Below are 22147 nucleotides of genomic sequence, written 5' to 3'. Positions count from 1 at the left end.
AAAACCATCCATAATTATTACAAAGTTGTACTGGTCCAAATAAAAACTGGTACACCGGATAAAATTGAATACTACTCTAGTTAGCATGAATAAAATTTGAAGCTATCTTCAGTATTTGACCAGGATTGGAAAAACAGGACAGCGAAATGCCGGTATGCAAGTTGCAGATATGATATCTCAGCATATCTGACAGTCTGACATGGTCTATTGACTAGCAGCTCTCAAGTCCAAGAATATCTTACTACTATGGCTCCATTATGCTCATGCTATGTACACTGTTCATCTACTTACATCTGATTTGATCTAACCAGGTTTAATATAATTAATTAATCAAATATTAACCTTAACTGTACAATTCTACTCTAATGCTTAAGGAAAAAAAAAAATGTTTGGTGTCCATAAACTGAATCCTCCACCTTCAAAGTATTTAGGTCTACTTTTCCAAATACTTGTATACAATTACTTTATTACAATGAATGATAAATACAAAATAAAACAGATTAAAAAAAATAATACAGAGTATGATCTAAGCTTAATTTGAAATGATCAAGAGATTAACTATGAAATAAACAAACATTTTCTGAAATAAGTTGAATTATACATTTCCTTAATTGCTTTAACTTAAATAAATTGAACTGTTATAGCTAAACTTGTTTTCCCCGAACATAAGTTAGAAACATAGTTTATAAATTTCTTAAAAATTATTCTCATAATAGGATAGGGATAGATTATTTACCTAAAATTTTTTTAGGTATTTTGTTTGCACTTGCATAAATCTATTTTATCTGAATTCAGTCAAAATAGGTGATAATAAGTTAATTTAAATGGATCCTAACACCAGACCAAAAGTTATACAAACCACATTTCCTCACCAATGGAATAAATAATATTTGCATTAATGGTAGCAAGAAAAATGAGGTCATATACATGACAACAAGATGCTATCAACACTCGGGATTTTCAATATACCTCCATCAATCAATAAGCCAATTTTAATCTTTTTCTTTTTCAGCCATTTTCTTTTCTGGAGCGTGATTATAAACATAAAAAATACGCGAAGTGTTCAAAGCGCCATCTCAGCTTGTAATGCAGCAAGTTCATCATCTTCCTCAGAGTTCTTTTGAGGCGTCGGTCTTGGTGGTTTACCAGCTGGAACTTGAACTGGTGCCATAGGGGCAGTTATAGCTGGCTGTAGAAGTTGTTCTTCCAACTCAGCTCCTTCAAGTTCTTCAAGCTCGGCTTCCAATTCATCCTTCACATATAATTAAAAAAAAAGTGAGTGTTGGTAAATACTATGGAGTAAATGAGATACAGCAATTCTTGAGATACAGAATTTTCTACAAGTACTTGTGATTATAAAGACTAGAAAGAACCTTTACCTCATCAAAATCAGCTACACCACCAATAGGTGAAGCTAGTGCCTCCTGTATCTGTCTCAAATTATCGGTCTGCTCATTGATCTCATCCATTGTCTTGTCTACATCATCAATGTTCCTGCAACATAAGATGAGCAACTTCCTCAAAACCACAACCACGCCAAAATTTAGAGATAAAAATTGCAGTTCCGCCCAGAATTTCTTTTACTACTGCACCGAATCCCATAATCTATTGCATCTACAGGAAATTGTGTCGTATAAAGGAAAGATCACTAACTAGTTTCAGTTGAAAGCCAATATATTGAATATTGACTATGGAACATCTTCCGACTTGGTTTAAGCTCACTTTGGACAATTTTAAAACTTGAATCTAAATCGAACTAGCTGAGTTGATTTTTTTTTTTTTTTTTTTTTAGAAAAACTAGCTGAGTTGATTATTATTAAAGCATGCCTGAAAAAAAAGCCAGACACTAATTGTTTTAGACAATGGCTCCTAGGCCCCTTAGACATATTAGATCTAGAAATGACAGTAACAATCCCTTATTCAAGACAAGACATTCCCTTAATCATCCATTTACAATTTGCAGAAACCCTGGCCCCATAGAGGTTCGTGGAGATAGATACATCATACCAAATTCCACCCAACCTCAGAAATTAGTGAACTTATAGGTTCTGTCTACTCTATAAACGGTACATCAAACCCAAAAGCCCACAACCTCAATAGCCAGAAAAAAGTTTGAAATGATAACCACCAAAAGCACAAAAACATTTATAGTGAAAATTACTGGATTAACACACATAAATGGGACAGCCAAGATACAGTAAACACAAGTAAGTGCACCCACAGCTTGCTCAGAAAAATCAAGACTCCATTGGCTGGTTAGAGACATAAGATCAATGTAATGAGAGTAAGCAGTGTAACAAAAAATATAGCTAGCCTCGTATTTCATGAAAACATTAGTACCTTCAATCCAACATTGCATCAAAGATCTAATCCACAGTGGGGGCTGAATTTAAAGAAGATCCAGGTTATATCAACAATTATCTTTAACTAAAATTTCAGTCTGTCTTTTGGACAACAGGCTTATTTGTCATAATCCAACCACTTCACGCTTAAGCATAGTGCATATAAAACGATTCCACAGTGAGGTTTAGAGACTTTAGAGTTTAGACCCACCCCAAGAAATAGAAATATAGCTTAACTTTGTAAATAAAAATGAAAATAAGTCGGTCAAGACACAGGCTAGCTCTGACTAAGGTCAGATCAAATCTGGATGTGCGATGTGCCCACATAGTCACACTCAACAGCCTATTCCCTAACCAGCCTCTTTTACCACATAGCTAGGAAAATCAGGGTAATGATAATAAAAATAGAATGGGACAAGCATGGCTATAGCAGATGGCAAGAACAGCTCCTTATAGATTCCTATCCAAACTCTTTTCGAGGGTCGAGTGGGGTGGTTGGGGTGAGGTGGGGAGGAAGAAGGGGATTTGAACTTAACAAATGAAATGCCTTATATAGTTATATCCACCCAGTCCGGTTAAGGAAGCAGTTAGACACAAGCACCAAGCTGACTAGCCAAGCACCATGCTGACTTAGATTGGCACACCTGGCTCTTCATACAAGGTGTGCAAATCTAAATCTAAGATACCTGGGCCAATAAGACTAGCCAAGCTCGGACTGAGCTTTCCCAATGTAAACCTAGTTAGATACTTATGGAATTGATTTCGAGCAGAAATATACTGCTTCGTCACCACTTCGTAATCTAAGGCTAAACAATTCTTCTCAAAAGGGGTAGTTAAAGCGTCAAAGCTCTAACTTGTAAAGTTGAAATGACATTTCACAGGGCATTTGTCCAATCACAAACTTTTTGTTCGCGAGGGAATCGGTAGGGGCATCAGACTTCCTAATAAGTATATAATAAGAGCAAATGGTTGGAGGAATGCTAGAATTCAGATTGAAGGAACCTGGAACTTACGTTGCTTTCTGCATGGCCTTCATAGCACTAGCACCAGATCTTAAAGCGGCAACGGTCTCTGTCGTTGCCTTCGCAGAATCGAGCATTATAATCTGCAAGCCAATAAAGCAACAGAAAATTTTCAAAAATATGGACTAGTTATAGCATGCAACTCAATGAAGCTATATGAACAGTTAAAAAACAATGACCATATAGGACAAGAGAACTGAAACCTTTAAATAGTACAAACATTTATACGCAACACAAAATTTTTGAAGAGTTGTACACAAAGCAGTGGAGAAAGAAGTAAAAAAAGACTGAAAATAATAAGAGAACGTAGCTATGTACTAACCTGATCATGAATTCGCAGTTGAAAATTTCCAACCTGCTCTACTTGCTGTTCATATAACCTTTTCCTCTTTAAACATTGTATGGCAGCTTCATAGAATAGAAGCAATGATGTCAGAGACAAAAAATGCACAGAGCCAAAGACCATCACAAATGAGGGCATGGATGCCATGCTTTAGTCATTGCATAACCAATAGGTTGTGACCAAAAATAAACATTACCAATACATCCTAAAGCTCCAATTCAAAAGTTCAAAGGCATAATGTTAATATGCTCAAATCTTAACTTAATCAGGACTATTCACAGGCCATGAACTCCCAGAAACAAGAACCAATTCTAAAAATGCTAGGCCTAAATTTCAATGACAAACACCACTATATACATATGAGAGACAGCATTGCAGCTATGTAATTAGACAGGATAAAATCAGTAGATTACATAGATAATAATTCAATCTTGAAAAGTACTGAAATTTCCAGGAACATACCTCGTTTATTCTTTGCTCTTGTGAACTCTTTTGCCTTTTCAACCTCTGCAGCAGCCCTTTTCATTAACACCTGCTCTTTCTTCTCTAGCATCTTAAGTGTCTGCAGAAAATAACACAGCAAAAAATTAATCAGCCGAGAGTGCAGAAGGCGCAAAGCAAAGATCAAAGTTCCAAAACATGAAATACTAACTATACATATTCAAGTTTCAATAAGACATGCAAGCAACAATGAGACACAAACTTTTCACACAAACAATCACAACCTTATTGCTTGTAACTTTGGAAGTAGCAAGATAATTCATTCAGATGTTTCAGTATAACATCTGTAGAAGGACTCCTAGGCAAACAAAGAGGTAATACAGTGCATAACACGTTGAATATTGTGATCAAATAAAGGATTATGTTCTCGCATAATCAGCTGCATGTTGCAGAAAGTGAAAGCACTCCCCTCATCCTATAATAAATTTCTGACTTTACCACGAATTTCAATAGTAATTGTTGAATTAAAATTATTAAACCAATAAAAGCGTACGGAGACAAAAAAAAATGATACTTCGTAAAAAAAGATAAATGAATGATGTGAAGAAAGAAGAAAATGGAAAATAATACGAGCGTTAGAGCCAAGTTCTTTGTTGAAAAGACTGGTGGTTCAAAACTTATGACACATATCCTGCATATATTAGAAGCTTGCCCCTCTGATGGAACTCCCCTGATAGGGGCAAGAAAACAAGCATAGAGCAAAGTTCTTGGGAGTACAGAAGACCCCACACCTCTATTCCACCTCTCTTCATAGTGCTTCCCATCCATAAAAACTCAAGAAGGCAAATGTAACATGAAATAAAGTATAAAGCTATAACAATTAACAAAAGGGTATAAGCAATTGAAGTGATCACAAGTCAACCAACAGCTCCATAAATGTTCCAAGATAAACAATTTTCTAATCAAAGTCAGCAAGCTTGTAGAATTTCACAGTTTCAGCTTCGATGAATAATCACAATTGACAATTCCACTACTCAAGCTAAGAATGCCGTAATCACAAGTCTACGTGACTTAAATTAATCAATGTCACTTCATCCCGAATCCTCTCTTTAAAAAGAAGCATAGTCACAACACTACTACTGAAGCTACGAAACACCAGATAGCAACCGCCAACCGGCCGTGTCACCTCGACCCAATGACTCCACAAATAACAAACACAATTCAACCATACATTTCAAAGGAGCACATAATTAGTTCCAAGATCATCCTCTCTAATCAATTTTAAGCTCTTTAATAAATCTTTCAACATCATAATCCCTTATTTCAACACATTTCATCACTATATAACATTAGTTCCTTTCAAATTCATCCACAATAGCATAAAGAGTATAAAAAAATTCTTATACTACATTTGATCAAACAATATTTAACTTTTTTCTGCATAAATTGACAATTTAAGAGCTCAAATTACACAAAATCACAAAATTAAAGAACAAACCTCATCTAATTTCTCCAACGTTGACAAAGTACTCTCAGTATTAGCTGCCTCCCTCGATTTCGCACCAAAAAGCCTCGAAAACACACTTGACGACATTTTAATTTCCCCTAAAACAAATCAAACACAGCAAATTAAATTCCAGAAACCCTAAAAAACCATCAAAGAACATTAAACCCTTACAAAATCAAGAAATTCAAAAAAAAAAAAAAAAAAAAAAAAATTGACGATCAATTCAAAATTGAACAAACCTGAATCACCAGAAAAAAAAAATTGAGATAATAATCAATTAAAAAATCGATCAACTAGATTACGAACAGAAAAATTGGGAGTAAGCGAAGATCGAGAAGAGAGAAAATTGGGATTTAGAGGAGAGAGAAAGTGTAGTTCGTCTCACCCTCTTGTGGGGGGACTTGAAAGTTTCTTCCTTTTGTTATCTTTCTCCGCTAATAAACTGCGTAATTTTTTTTATTTTTGTTTTTTTAATTTTGATTTTGTTGGTGATTTAATTTGGATTTATTTAGGTGAGGAGTGTAATTGTGATATAACTTCGTTAGGAAGTAAGAGGGTGTCGACCACAAGAAAGAGTCGATCAATACAAAAATCATTCCCACCAACATAAAATAGTATCCAAAACAATTGAGATGAGAAATTGGGAGAATGGAAGATGGAAGGAAAGTCCTTGATTTTTGAATGGACACAACATAAATTATCTTTTTCCTCTGTGTGAACATTACTCGTTTTAAATATTGTCTCTGTTTCATATATTTACAACGATTTGACATAAAGTAGAGAGAAAAATATCTAATCATTACAAATAATATAAACGGAGGTAGTATTTAGAAATTAATTGTATACTAAATAGACTATCAAAAAAAGTAGTATTTGATTTAGTGATTAAGAATGTTATTTTATTATCACGAGATCATAAAATCAATACAATTAGAGAAACATTAGGGGTGGGGATTTCATTACCCTCCCAGCCTCCCCACCGACCCTCCCAAGGGGTATTGCCCGAGTAGGTTTGACTTGTGATTATCAGTGTCGATCTAGTAGGGCGTCAGTGCGTCACCACACATTTAAAAAATAATTTGTTAAAAGTCAATTTCAAGTTGACTAAAAAATTTGAAAATATTATTTACTCCGTACTAATTAAGTATGTAATATTATATTTGCACAATCATCTACGATTACTTTTTTTTTCTTGAAAAATGCTCAATCATCTACTTTTCTTTTTTTTTTTTAAAGAAGTCCTAAAGGACATTAAATTTCATTAAATAAAGTCAACGACATCTACAATTGACAATTAACAATAATGAAAACAAATTTAACAAAATCAAACAAGAATTAATCGGGGAAGGGCTAAGAATCCAAATACGTAAATATAACAATTCGACACATTCTCGATTCGTTGTCTCATACAACTTAAAAGTATGAAATAATTAATGACTAATTGTTTCAAAAAAAAATGGCTAATTGACTCAAGAAATGCTAACCTAATATCTATGTCGTTGACTTTTAAAATTTTAATTATTAACAAATATATCAAATTATGGTCCAATACATCTCAATCTTTGTAACCTTATTCTTTCAACAAAAAAAATTAAGAGTTCTACGACGACTATATTGGTAGATAGCTTGTGGAATAAACATACTCATGGTTCGGGATTGGGGTGTTGTACAGAAAAAGAAGAGTTTGGTATTAAGGGAATGTTGGGGGAGCGGCTCACGATTTGGCTCAATCGGCCTTACATGCGGAAATGAAAGTTTGTCTTGAAGGTCTTGAGACGTGGGGAGCAAAACATTTATTGCAAGCTATCACAATTTACACAGACTCTTTTCTCTCGTAAAGAATCTTAGGGAGGAAACTGTAACTGATGTTAGTCTTAGATTGACGGTGAATGATATTCGCTGAACTAGTAACGCCTTTACATAGTGTAGCATCCACAATGTTCAAAGGAAACGAGTTCACAAGGCGCATATCCTTGCTACCAGTCTAGCACGGCTAATAGTAGTTTATCTGAATATTACTCCCAAAGAAAAAATAATTGATCTATCAAATTTGATTAACAATGAACCTTCAACAAATTTGTTTGATCTTGAATTCTTGATTAAAACAATTTGGTACTTCCTCCATTCTTTTTTACTTGACGCGCTTTGGCTTTTACACTATTCATCACCCTTCCTTTGACCGTCTTTTGTAAATAATATGCAATGAAAAATATATTCATGTAAGATCTTTTTGAATTCATCTCAATAAGTACTAACATAATATGTAAATTTTAAAATTTCTACTTATAAAGAATTAAAGTTATTGATCGTTAAAGTTTTGCATTGACAAGCGTGATAAAAGAAACAGGCCAGGTAAAGTAAAAAAGAACAGAGAAAGTATATACATTGTATCGCACCGGCATTATTGTGCGCATAGAAATCAACTAAGATTGAATATTGAATATTACTTTGTATCATATTAATCAGAGTTCTCAACTTTGATCCTTTTTCTTCCAAGCATATGGTTTATATTGTCATTACAATTGCACAGTAATATAAATATTTCAAGAGAAAATATAAGTAGGTTTTCATATCTTTGCTAATTATTAGATATAAGTTCGAATGGAAATTAAAAATTACAATTAACCGGTCATAATTGAACCTTTTATGCGGGAAAATGGCAATCCGAAGTTATAGTACTTAACGGAAATCATGAGCAGCTTAGTCAAACGAAGTATTTGTACATACTACGTGTGTACCTAGCTAGTCTATTTCATACTCCTATGTAGAGTTTATATACAAAGACCTTATTCTTTTGAGTTTCTGGCAAAATACTGCAGATTTCAACAAGACAGAGCAGTTAAAAAGCAGGGCTTTATTCCCTTCTCTACCCAATTCACTCAAATCTCGTGTCTTCGAGTTGTACTAATAAACTGTTATAGACTTTTGAAGTTGCTAACAAGCTATTTATATAATAATCCGATATGTAGCTTAGATGAATTAGATCCAATCATCCAATGACTAGTTTGTACAAAGTAATTAATAATCATACAAATCTTATTTAGACATGTATCAAACTAGGTAGGTACATGGTGCTTTCATCTATATTAATGAAGTGATGACAGGCAAGGCAAGTAGAACCAAGGAGTTGCCGCTATATTATTTAGATTTTGCACCAACAAGGACCTACTACTATCAACTTGAATTTCTTACAAATTATACGATCATCCTATTATAATACATGTACTCATTTCAAAATAAGTCATTATTGAATAATGGAGATAATAGTAAATAGAGGAATGATTAGTCCCTTCATCCCCTCTCCTCTAAGGATGGCAATTCGGGTCAGTGGGTCGGGTTCGGGTTAGATTTCGGGTCGATTTTGGGTTATGCTTAGAAACAATAAAAAATAGTGTAAAACTTAATATTATTACGAAATATGAAATTTTGGTCAAATCGGATTGAATTCGAGTTATTCGGATTTGGATTGGGTCGGGTTTGAGTTTCTCTCAATAACCTTCGGGTCAGGGATTGCCAGCCCTACTCCCCCTAAGTGGTCGAGGATCGGATTCGATACTCATCCTTTTTATTCCTGTGATAGAGTGGGGACCCCGAAAATGATGAGGAATTTTAAAGGGAGGAATATTAGGTATTTAGAAATGCACAACAAGGGGTATTCATGTAATTATACATATACACAAACGAATGCATATTCAGGTATCATTAGATGATTAAATGGTATCATTAAATATACAGTGATACTATATATGCACATAATTGATATTATATATGCATTCGGCTGTACTAAACTTATGCATAAATAGTACCACTGAGAATTGAATGATACTATATAAACTTTCAGTGGAACAATCAACATGTGGCCCCTCATCACGTGATACAATCCGACCAAAAAATGGATGGAGTCCACCTACAAACATCTCTCTTCCTATCTCTCTCCTCTTTTCTCTCTCTACAATATATTTTTAAAATATTTTAATCAATATTATATATTCACGAATGCATAACATTCATCCATTTTCACTTCTTTACAAGAGCAGTCATACATAATAATTGAATAGATTCCACGTCATTTAGAAGCAACGTGTCACTTATACGGCCATCTGTCGTAGCATGCAATTCTACCTTGTTACGCATTATTGCTTACACGAGTTACACTCAGCCACCTTGTTCAGCCTGCCCACTGAGTAATTCTATTTTAAATCCAACCACTCAGTGTTCTATACTCGGATACTCCTACGCAATGCGATCATTCTGTTGTATCAAAACGCGATTATTATTCACTTTATTGATTTAAAACAGTTGTTAGTAATTTTGTACTAAAATGAATACGAAGTATATTTCTTTTGTTATATGATAATCGCACTTAAATAATAAAATATAAATAAATACTAATACTCATACTAGTCTCATACTCTCATAGTCACAAGTCACAACAACAGACAATTCATCAATAAGTATGCAAATAGTGCAACAGACACGTCAAATGTGTCAATAATAGAACGAATGACGTATTTGGATAGTCAATTATGTTTAGGAAAAATCTTATGTGGTTCTTTAACCTTTGTTTCATTTTTTTTTTTTGAAAGAACATATTCATTTGTTTAAGAGATAAAAGAAATATTGGTCTAAGGCCTCATTTAGTTCACCTTATTTTTGCTGAACTTAAATTAATACTGAACTAAAAACTTAAATTATTTTTATTGAAATGAAATTATTTATACTGAACTCAAATTAATTTGTTGAACTAAAATTATTTTACTGATTGTTTTATATTTCTTCTTTGAAATTATTGGTTTTTTGCTGAACTATAATTATTTATATTAAAATGAAATTAATTTTTATTGAACTGAACTTATTTTTATTAAATATTATTTCTTAAAAGTAAATTAAACAGGGCCTAATAGAGTATTCTTCTCACCTTATAAAAAAATCACGGATATGTAATGCATATTCACATTTATTGAACTGAACTGAATTGATGGAGCTGAATTGAACTGAACTTATTGAAATTGAAGTAAAGTGAACTGGAATTAAGCTGAACTGAACAGGCCCGTACTTTATAGCTACTCGTATGATTTAACAACGATATAAACCTGTAATCACCACAGTTTCCCTAAATATCTTCCCTCCTATCATCCTTCAACAACGGAGTAGCAAGCTAAGCAATGACTCAACAAAATGTATACATCTATCTAAAGACTAGATCTAACATTTAAAGGTCAAAACAAAATATGCTATAAAAGTTCAATTATAAAAATGACAACGTTGCAGATGAAATTTTCATGGAAGGACTTATGAATGTTGAAATCACAGTTAAGGACTCTTCGTCCACCTATATAACTAACACCTCATTCATTAGCTTGCCCTATCTTTTTCCATTCCAACTTTTTTCTCACAAAAATTATAAAAAAATAAAAATCTGTGGCATTATTTTGATCAACATGACTATCATCATTGAGCAGCACCCTGATTCTGGTACATTTTTTTTTACCCATCATTTCGAAAAAGAAAAAAAAGAAAAAAAAATTGTGTGTGTGTTTGTTTTTTTTTTTTTTTTTTAGAATATGATTGAAGTTTTAAAGGCCATAATTTTTGTATTTTATGTAGTTAATATTTTTTATTATTTACATTTTTTTTTTATATGTCATCATCACATTAATTAAAACTCCAAAACACTTTACCTTCTAGTCCCAAATAACCGAATTATGTAAGAAAATATTCCTTAGAGATTAAAATTTTTGTTTTCTCTGTATAATACTTACTTGGTAATACTTTGTTGATTCAAAACAGTTTATTATGAGGAGAAGGAAGAATATGTAGTGGCAATAGAAGAAGTACATAAGCCAAATTACTTTTTGGTACCTCAAACCAACTCCTTTGGCCAAACTTTTAGGTACTACTCGTATCATATCATGGAATTTGTTTTAGTATGGAGTGACCCTAGTACTTCGTACCAACTGTTTATGTGTACTTTTCTCTGTCTTTTTTTTTTTTTTTTTTTTTTTTTCCTGTCAAAAAAAAAAAATCAAATTCGAAATTTTAAATGGTACAGTATGCAATTATAAATATTTAGAAAAATATAAAAAGACAATGATTTGACTTTGAATGTAAATGGTTTGGTCAGATTTGATCTTGTGTAATCTAATGATAAGAATTTTATATGATGATAATTGTTACGGAGTATAATTGTATAAATTTATTGTAAAAAGTTTTTTGGGACAAAGAAATCAAATTTAGATCAAATCATATCAAAATTACTTGTATAAAAAAAGAAAAAATAAAATCTTATAATTGGTGAAATGGTGAATAGAACATGTTCTGAGGTGTAACTCAAGAACCTATCCACCCACTACGGATTCATGATTTGAATATAATACGAGGTTTTGTTATCAATTAAGATGATGAGGTTGAGGTTGAGGTGGAGGAGAGTGGTGACATCGTTCCGTACTTGGTTTAGAGATTAAATCTCATGGAGCTCATTTCAAGAATTTATTAATTTCTCTATCTTAAGTTCTTAACCAGGAAAAAAAAAAAAAACCTTATTATACTCCAACTGTAAATGGGCTGGGCCAAACTAATTCACCTGCTGGGCCTAGGTTAATTATAACTAAGGTAGATTTTGAAGTAAATGGCCAATTGGTAGCCCAATAAAAGATCCAACTACTTGTTTTCTGAACAGAGATTATGAGGCTGAAGGTGAAAGGCAACCTGGTGTGGAGAAATTCTACCGGATTAATCACATTTGCCAGTGTGTTGACTTTGTAAGTTCTAAAGAATATAAAGTACATTACAATAACATTCATTTTGCAGTGATGAAATTTAGTTTTTGATGAACTAATTATTTATTTGAAATGTAGGTGAAAAAGATGAGGGAAGAGTATGGAAAACTAGACAAGGTGGAAATGAGCATTTGGGAATGCTGTGAGCTCCTAAACGACGTCGTCGATGAGAGTGATCCTGACTTGGATGAGCCACAAATTGAGCATTTGTTACAATCTGCTGAGGCTATTAGAAAAGATTATCCTAATGAAGATTGGCTTCATCTCACTGCCCTTATTCATGGTAAAACAATAGTTCAATTTTGGATAACAGTGGATTTAATATAGTTTCAAGTAATGTTATTTTAGATAAACAACTCTAAATTGGTGAAATTTTAGATCTTGGTAAGGTTCTCCTACTTCCTAGCTTTGGTGAGCTTCCTCAATGGGCTGTTGTTGGTGATATATTTCCTGTTGGTTGTGCTTTTGACGAGTCGATCGTGCACCACAAGGTGAGTATGCATGCCTAGATGCTTAATGCTAATTTCATTGCATAATGTCAAGGAGTTACAACCGTTTCAGTCTGATTTTTACAGTATTTTGCTCTAAACCCGAACTACGATAACCCAGCTTATAACACAAAGTATGGCATGTACTCCGAAGGATGTGGACTTGAGAATGTGTTAATGTCATTTGGGCATGATGACTACATGTACCTAGTTGCAAAGGAGAACAACACTACTCTACCTTCGGCTGCTCTGTTCATCATACGATATCATTCTTTCTACGGTAGGTTACTCGTGTAACTTGTAGCTTGACGGTAATGAATGGATGTGCAAGTGTGTAACCTTTTGTTGCCTTAGCACTACACACTGCAGGAGCATACAAGTACTTGATGAATGAAGAGGATAAAGAGAACTTGAAATGGCTCCATATATTTAACAAGTATGACCTCTACAGCAAGAGCAAGGAGAGAATTGATGTGGAGAAGGTTAAACCGTACTATCTCTCCCTCATTGAGAAGGTTAGCTTTACACGTAGTCGCGTTTATAGTGTAACTTAAGCTATTAATGTTCGAATATATTCAGATAGAGGTAGTATGTTATGCATGTTTCAATTGATGTACAAACTTCCTGATGATTATGCAGTACTTCCCATCGAAACTAAGATGGTGAAGATGGATCACTCAAGACACTGTACCCAGGGGATGTTCTACTAATCAGGGAAACCCAGACCTAAGTAAGGTGGTTAAGAAATAGTTCTACTATGTAGCTACAGTATGTTCCAGAGGATGTGTTTTAGAGGATGCCTTTGTGGATGATACTTATAAGGAAGCTTTAATGCGTGGTTAAGGACCCTTTTATGTCTTAAATACAAATGTCTTTTAGATGATAATACCATTACCGCCATTTATTACCGCCTCCGCCTTTTGAATGGGTCATATACTCATATGACTTGTGAGGATAAATTATGGATGTTGATGTTCTTCCAACTATCGTTGGCAGATAATGTTCAATCAGAATATGTCCACATTTCTTACAAATAATGAAATCACACTTTACATAGTATCTCAACAAAAACCACATAACTTAGCAATGTGGTGGCTCATAGCTTAGCAAATATTAGTAGCAAGTTTAATGAAAGTCGTATTTGGTTAGAGTACCCTCATGAAATTCATGAGGCTATTTGTAATGATCTTGCTAATTTGATTACTTAATAAAATGCTAAGCATCATTGCTGTAAAAAAAAACCAAAAAAAAAAAAAACAAAAAACAAAAACCTCATAAAAAGTGTTCCCATATATAATCACTCAAATAAGGCTCATAGCAATTATTTCACTATCCAAGCCCCCTCATCGATTAATCTTAATTCTTGACTTCTGCACGTAAAGCTCTTTTACATGAATACCCTAATACGTAGAATAATTCCGAGGGGTAAAAATCAGTTTAACTTTCATGATGGCAGTTTTTAGCAGTATAATGCAAAAACTTGCTCTGAAGTGAGAACAGAGAACCACAGAGCAGCAGAAATTAATACATAGAGCGGGCAGTTCAATCATGTCATGTAACATGATACCTATCGCGCCAAATTTGGGTAATTTGTATGTCATGCTAGATCAGAGTCAATGTTATCTTATATTCTTATCATGTTAAAAGATCAATTACTTAACTAATGACATGTCACTATGCCTACAATTATTAGGAGGAAGAACCAAAATTTGGACAGGTTAAACACTGTGAGGAAGTGAATAAGCGTTCATCATTGAATATTTAACGGTTGACATCTTCACTGAATTGCAAAGAGTACAATCTCATGTCAAAGAACCACAAAAAATTCTGTATTCTGCTTGGACTTGAGAGATATATCAATCATCTCCACAATCAACACATGACTCAAAAGACACCTTTATCTTCTTCATGAATTAGAGAAAAACATCAAAAAATTTATTTCTGCACTTCTCCTTGGAGAATAGATTCATCAACTTTTTTCATGGCGAACAACAGAGTTAATAGCAGCCTAGCAGGATTGAACTTAACAATGAAAAGCATGTGACCAAAGAGGTTACCAGCTCCTTATCATTCCAGAGGACATGCTTTTTCAAATGCTTCCTGCTCTTTGCGGCACATCTCAAATTCATTAGTGTGGTAATACATGCAGTTTCCGTAGGCATCCATCTCCTTTGTGCACTTTTGGTGAAGGTCTTTCAGCCTGCACAGCCAACAGTGTAAAGATCACAAATTCCCAAAATGGGTCTACAATGTTGAACAGAACACCTGAAGGGCTAATCCGCCGAATAAAATTCACTGATTCAAAAATCAAAACAGCATGACAGCAACAAAAATTAGCAAAATATATCAATCTAATTTATTTTTTTTTGAACGGATATATCAATCTAATTGATGATAAATTGTACTACCATATTTAGCACAACCATCAGAACAAAGATGTGTGCACGGTAACAGGACTTGTACAAATATAAACTCTTCTTCCCGCACATGAATTTCCAATTTCACACACAAGAATGGAAAGAAGCCACCAGATATTGAAATTTGGCCCAAGGTTGTTGACATTTCTAGATCATGGGTAGTGAAAAAAACAAGAATGACATAGCTTGCAAGGACAGAAGAACAAACAAAGGATTCAGGCATGACTCCAATGCTAGACGGATAAAAGTAATCTTCCAGTTTTTCTTACTCAGGACAGGACTAATGAATGGGTAATGGAATTTCTGCTACAATTACTGCTGCTCCTTCATTAAACGAAATAGCGGCATGCCACTGTTTTAGTAGTGAAACATGAAGATTGCTACTATTATCTCTCCTTAGTGATAAAATTATTGCAAAACAGAGATCAAATTGAGGTGAGTTTGCGGAGTTTAAGCACCAAATGTGCTGGGGCAAAGAGCAGGACATTCTTACAATGCCAATCATAGAACGGATCTTAGATCTCGCACCAGAAGCAAAGCCCTATGCTGGTGCAGGGAGGGGGGGGGTGGCGAGAAAAGAAAGATATCCAAGGAGAGAAAGTTAGGTTCCCAATGCTCAACAAGATGCGCCAACCTCAAGATGCTCAACTCCATCTCTCTTCATTTCGTTAGTGATTATGCCCCAGCGAGGCACTTTGATGGGTCATATGGAGTTCGGAGTCCTTCTCCAACCCCCTTTCTCTCTCCCTACTCTATGATCTCAGGCTCTTGCTCTCCCTCAATGTCTGTTCCTGAGTAGGAGTTTCGTTTGAGAAGGTGATCAGCCATAAAAAAATAGGGTTAATCATGTGGGTGCTAGACTGTAAAGTGGTGGTCACCAAGGAGAATGTTTTTTCATATTTAAATATAGAAGAATGATATTGGTGACAATGATAAGCATGAGAAGGCAAAACTTCTAGGAAACAACTGCCTAAGGCTTTATAGTAGTTCTTTATTCCTCTGCAAAACAAGACGTTATTTGCTGTAGCAAAAGAATAAAAGGACACTAGTGACCATCATACTGTCCTGGCAATAAGACATGAACTTTACTAGCAAAAGCTTTAGTTTTTATAGACATCAAACAGGAAACAATGAAACCTAGTAAGTCTGGATGAGAATCAGAAGATGATTGGATTTGTTTATCAAATGGGTATCTCTTCCCTGCAGTAGGGGAAGAGTTAAACTCAACTGACACTCCTCTAAAGGATGCCTGCAATCTGCTGAAGGTTGGATTCTTTTGTATGCAGATGCAGGGGCAATTACGAAGCTTTCTTAGATATATGCAAGTTTGAATTACAGGAAGCTCCTCGAGGGCATACCGCTAGTGGCAACCAAAGGCCTGAAGATGCTAGGGGAAATCGCAATAAACAACCAATACTATTACTCCATCCATTTTCCAATAAATGATCACTTCTCTAGTATGGCTTTTTAGAAATGAATGAAACATTCCTTTGTTTCATCCATGGTTTCTCCTACTCCCTTTCCTCATCACATGGACACATTCTCCCATCTATATATATTTCTCTCGTCAATTGTCATCACTTAAAAATTTGTGCCAAATCCTAATGTTTCACTAATTGGCAAATGAGCCGTATCAGAAGATAGTGGATGCCGTTTAGTGGATGCCCCTTATAATTAACAGGTTTAAATGGGTCCTGTTATACCAGTCAAGAATCAAGATTTCATCAAACCTTTAGAAAACTCTAAAGTTTATGAAGTAAATAGTGATTCATAATATAGTTACCGAAAACATATCTAATAACTCCCATAAACCTTATACATTTTCCTGTTAAGGAAGGAACTTCTTATGATAGTTACCTTTTACACTATGTTTGGATAACATTAGTGAAGGGAAAAAGGGGGGGGGGGGTAGAAGAGGTGAGGGAAAGGGAGGTGAGGGGAGGGAAGGGGGAAGGTGAACTTCCATTTTCCTTCCAAATCTTTTCCAATAATGGAGGGATTTGATTTGTTAAAAGGGGAAGGAAAATGGATCCTTCCAATTTCCTCCCCATCCCTTGCATTACATGTCCAAACAAAGGATGATGCATCCTTCCTTTTCTCTTCTCTTCCTTTCCCTACATTTCTCTCTATCCGAACATAGTGTTAAAGTTTGCATAGGCATTGAATCTATTGGAACCCCATGATCCAAAGGCAATGCATTAAGCCCCTCTTATATAGTGCATAATCACACAAAATGCTGGCAAGAGTTTACACAATCAATCAAATCATTGAATGATCCTCAACTTCCAAAACAAGTTGAGAGTTTGTCTAGTTTTTATTAGTTGTCCCCTCACTCCCCTGTGACAAAAAAACATCCTATGCTCAATTTTAAGAGGCGTGTGAGCAATGCAGTCCCTATGAATGAAGGGTGAGAAGTATGGAATAGCATGAAGATGTTCTATGTGGTTAAGCAGCAATTACATGGCAAGGCAAAGACCAAGTAGGAAAATTAAAACAGAAAAAATCCAACCTCTTCTTATAGTTATCAGTCAAAGTGTTTTCTCAACCACGTCTCCATGTCGAACCCATACACATATCATATTAGCAATAATCAACACACCAAGGGCGAAATTGCCATCCTAAAGTAGCACCCACTCGCCAAGCCAAAATATGAGAAGCCCGCTCATTTATAGCTTTTTAATGTCAAAATAATAAATAAAGCATCATAGATCTCTACAGTCAGAAAATCATATTTTTGATGTTTCTTAACCCCGAATCCCCTTTACTGACCATCACCTCAAAAATGGACCACTCTCCTATCTAAAGTATGTATGCTCAATTGCTCATAACTCATGAACTCAGGACCAATAAAGATCTAACCAGCAATATAAAAAATGTTCCCTTGAATATCTCAAAGAAAATAAGCATTTGTCTATTGTCTTCTCCTCCCATCCCAAACATAAGTTCTCATATGCGGAGTATCAAATTTCAAATGACTTATTTTCTCTCTACTTCAGACAATAGTTTGGGCCATTCACTCATCCATATACTCACCATTTTTCACTTTCCTCTATACTTGTGCCAAAAGAAAATTGGGTATAAAATTAGCATGAGGTTAGAATCACGGGCTTAAACTGGGGCTTATAGGGGGTAAAGAACACTGGGATAGAAAGCTGTTAATCTTTTTTCTTTGAATAATTATCTGAAGAAAAGACAATAGTGACACTCTTGCTCACTGCATCATACATTGCCATTGTCAACAAGTAGCATGGGCAATGGGGCTCATCTACAGTCAAATGACTCAAATCAACCCTCTAATAAGAGAATTCATGTTACATACTATGCCAAATGCCGATCATCATAATGCAAAATCTCATTCAAAATTTCAAATCTAATTCATTTCTCGTGTCCAAACTTTCGGGACGTGTGTAATCTCACATCACAATAAATAAGCAGAGGAAAAAGAGAAGAGCTTAGCTTCCTCAAGCAAAAACCACAGCTAAGATAAGCTAAGACTTATACTTCAGATATCTGAATTGATTCAGCAAACAGTAATACAGTACGACAGAATGCTTACCCATTTTCGCCCAAACACTAAGCGATTTCCTAATCCAACCAAAATCATAAAGCATGAAAAACTAAGTGCTACAATACACTTACACACATCACCTAAAACACCGCATTTTTTGAGCAGAAAAACTATCATCTTTTGAAATCACCCGGCTACACTAGTAACACAGCCATTAGCAAAACTACATCTTTTGATCATATAACCCACCCTCGGATTCGCATTCCTTTTGATTCACAATTGACCAATTTCATAAACCCTAAATTACAAATTACAAAAATAAAAAAATATAGAAGAAAACAAACAACCCACAAATCAAATTGCCCCAATCAACCCTAAATCACAGAAAACCGAAACCTTTGCTCAATCAATCAATAAACCCACCACTAATCAATCCCTAATTAGCCAAAAACAAAACATTCTAATTGCAAAAATTTGAAATAAATTAAGAAAAACCCATGAAAAGAAAGAGAAAAAGAGAGAGAATATTACAAGGAAAAGACACAACGAGTGACTTGTTGACCCTTATCGAGGCATTTCTCAGGATTCTGATCTTTCTTCTTGCACTTCAAAAACGCAATGTTTTCATCGCGGCATCTTGTTGATATGTGCTTTGATGCCGCCATTAACACCGCCGATGTGGGAATCGGTTCCTCAACTGATGCATTTGCTGCCATCTGAAATTTGAAAACAAAAAAAACCCAGAAATTAAAATTTTGAAGAAACCCCATTAATAAAATAGAGGAATTGGTGAAATGTAGGAAGGAAAAAGATAATTTGATGAGAAAATTTGTGGGGATTTTGAAAAAGGAGTAATTACGTTATTGGGTATTTGGGATTTGATTGATGTCGCTTCAACGATGAGAGAGAGAGAGAGGATGCAGGTTCAGGTGAAGGGAGCTGAAGAACAAACTGAGAGTAAAGGGATTTTTGCAGTTCACTGGGAAGAGAGGATGGTAATTTTTTTATTTTTTATTTTTTATTTTTATTTTCAAATCCACAAAGTTTTATGGCTACAACGTTTAACCGGGGTTATTTATTCAGGAGTTACTCTATCATAGGTTACTCGGTCAGGGATTACTTGGTCAGGGGTGGTCGGGGTTATTATTCAAGGGGTATTCGGTTAATTAGGAGTTACTTGGTTAGGGATTACCCGGTCAGGAGTTATTCGTTTATGGGTTACCCGGGCAATTAGAGATTACCCGGTCGATCATGGGATAGATACTTAGTCAAGGGTTACTCGATCGGTCAGAGGTAAACTAATTAGTGTGTTGGTGCGTGTCAACTTGGCACACTGAATACACGCTTTTTGTTTTTTAAATTATTATTTATATATTTTTGCAAAACATAAAATCGTAGATTTAGTTGGACACATCGTGTGATCAACGTCATGAAGGTTAATTCGATAGTGTTATATGGTTACTTGGCCAGTGTTACAAGGGTTACTTCATCAGTGTTACAGGGGTTATTTCGTCAGTGTTATAGGGATTATTCGATCATTATTATTTTAGAGGTTACTTGGTCAGTTGGTCGTCAGTATTAGAAGAGTTACTCGATCAATGTTACAAAAGTTATTCGGTCAATGTTATAGAGGTTACTTTGTTCTTTTACAAGCGGCCACATTGCCACACTCAAAACAAATTGTTTGCAAACTTATTCTGCATATGAGTAATGGGATTTTCTCAATTTATTTCCTTTTTATAATATAAATTGATTAATAAATAGAAATTCATAAGACATTTTACAAAGAAATTTATATCAAACAAATAAATGACAATTGAATCAAATAAAAACATCATTTCAGCAAAGCTATAATCGTTATTGTAAATCGTATACCCTATTTCACATGGTTGTGATTTACAGCTTTCTTCGACGATGGAATTCTATCAATCTGTTGCAACCATGAAGAAAATTTTCGCTTGATTCATCTAGTTATAATCGAAAGATTAACCTCTTTTCCAATCCCACACAAATTTTACCTATGAAACAACTCTACTACAATCCGTCAAACAAAAAAGCAAATCCTCCCTCAAAAGAGAGAAGAAAAACCTTTTTCCCCTTCTAAGTCTTTTCTTTTGAGGGTGAAACGTTCCTCCTAAAAGAGGAAGAGTTGTTATAAATTTAGAACATACAAAAACAAAGAGAAAAGGCACACATAAAAACAAAAGATTGGAGATTTCCACCGATAAAAACCGATGGAAGCTCCTCCAAAATTCAACAATGAAGGCAAGGGTTTTTAGAGAGAGGAGAGAGGCTAGGGTTCAATATATAATTTCGGTAGTGGGGATGTCAATGACTTGAAATTCATTCTAAGTTACCTGACACGCGTCAAGTTGTGGTTGGTTAAAAAAAATTTAAAAAAAAAAAAGAAAAGGAAAAAAATCAATAGGAAGAAAAAGATAAAAAATAAATTTTTCACGTGTCATATGTTTACCGGTTCAAAATTTTAAAATTTAAATTAAAATAAATCAACTAACCCCCAGCCCCCAACCCCGTCAACCTCCTTTTTCCCAACCCCAACCCCCGACAACCTCCAGCTTCCTAGACCTACCCACCGCTGGCAACCTCCAGCTTCCCATGTCATTCCTACCGGAAACAACACTTCCCTCTCCCCCACCGGGGTACGGTGGTACCATCGAAACCGGCCATCTGCACCTTCCCTCCTCGAGCCGCTGAAACAACCTATAATCAAATTAGAGGTGATATAAAAATCAGGTCAGACCGGACCTTAACACAATTTCTCGTGCCTAAACCCACAAAAAAAAAAATAGCGGGCTTGTCAGACCAAAACGGGGCTTTGTGGGTTGGGTTTGAGCTTTTTAATTAACTTAAAATGGATTTTTATGCTTGCCCAAACCCGCCCTATTTCAGGTCGGGCTAGCGGGCCAATGTTGATCATCTCTAAATCAAATCTCCTTCCCTAAAACCACCACCCGCAAAACCACCGGTAACTAAAACCTCCGCTAACCAAAAAACCATTGCGACACCACCGTTAGACAAAACCCCCAAAACAACCACCCGCGAAGGGATTTGGTTAACGGTGGCTTCGAGGGTGGTGGGAGGGAAGAAGAACAGTTTTTTGGGGATATTTTCGATGATGTAATGTTGCCCCGTGGGTTGTTCAAGGATGGGAATGGCCGGTTGGGGAAAGAAGGGCAACCAGCATAGTGGTTGGTGTTTTCTCTAAGTTTTTTTAATTTAATTTTATTTCTGTAAAAAAAAATTTATTTATATTTGGTTCAAAAAAAATAAAATCATCCA

At 34.9% G+C, this 22147-nt stretch overlaps 3 protein-coding genes across 5 annotated transcripts; 1 reads left to right on the top strand and 2 right to left on the bottom strand.

Annotated features, from left to right (window-relative positions):
* Positions 1-848: 848 nt before the first annotated feature.
* LOC110715386 (vacuolar protein sorting-associated protein 32 homolog 2-like) lies at positions 849-6204 on the bottom strand. Of its 2 annotated transcripts, none has more exons than XM_021893962.1 (7): positions 6041-6204; positions 5647-5753; positions 4170-4269; positions 3687-3772; positions 3356-3447; positions 1380-1494; positions 849-1252 (listed from the first exon to the last, which is right to left on the bottom strand). In XM_021893962.1, the coding sequence occupies exons 2-7, from the start codon at positions 5740-5742 to the stop codon at positions 1064-1066; spliced, it is 678 nt and encodes a 225-aa protein (XP_021749654.1). In that variant the 5' UTR covers positions 5743-5753; positions 6041-6204; the 3' UTR covers positions 849-1063. The 2 variants fall into 2 exon arrangements, with proteins under 2 accessions (XP_021749654.1, XP_021749653.1); XM_021893961.1 differs by having other exon boundaries at positions 5895-6203.
* A 4674-nt stretch (positions 6205-10878) lies between these two features.
* LOC110715390 (inositol oxygenase 1-like) lies at positions 10879-14574 on the top strand. 2 transcript variants are annotated; one of them, XM_021893970.1, is made up of 8 exons: positions 10879-11130; positions 11446-11548; positions 12335-12416; positions 12513-12717; positions 12813-12925; positions 13010-13202; positions 13292-13437; positions 13562-14574. In XM_021893970.1, exons 1-8 carry the CDS (start codon positions 10938-10940, stop codon positions 13586-13588), a joined length of 1062 nt encoding a protein of 353 aa, XP_021749662.1. In that variant the 5' UTR covers positions 10879-10937; the 3' UTR covers positions 13589-14574. The 2 variants fall into 2 exon arrangements, with proteins under 2 accessions (XP_021749662.1, XP_021749661.1); XM_021893969.1 differs by having other exon boundaries at positions 13277-13437.
* Positions 14575-14675: 101 nt separating this feature from the next.
* LOC110715391 (NADH dehydrogenase [ubiquinone] 1 alpha subcomplex subunit 8-A-like) lies at positions 14676-19863 on the bottom strand. Its single transcript, XM_021893972.1, has 3 exons — positions 19707-19863; positions 19379-19563; positions 14676-15122 (listed from the first exon to the last, which is right to left on the bottom strand). Exons 2-3 carry the CDS (start codon positions 19561-19563, stop codon positions 14990-14992), a joined length of 318 nt encoding a protein of 105 aa, XP_021749664.1. The 5' UTR covers positions 19707-19863; the 3' UTR covers positions 14676-14989.
* Positions 19864-22147: the final 2284 nt, after the last annotated feature.

This window comes from Chenopodium quinoa, unplaced genomic scaffold (assembly GCF_001683475.1).
Source record: "Chenopodium quinoa cultivar QQ74 unplaced genomic scaffold, ASM168347v1, whole genome shotgun sequence".
NCBI lineage: Eukaryota > Viridiplantae > Streptophyta > Magnoliopsida > Caryophyllales > Amaranthaceae > Chenopodium > Chenopodium quinoa.
Note: the sequence above shows the minus strand (reverse complement) of the source record. Positions and strands in the feature narration are given on the sequence as shown.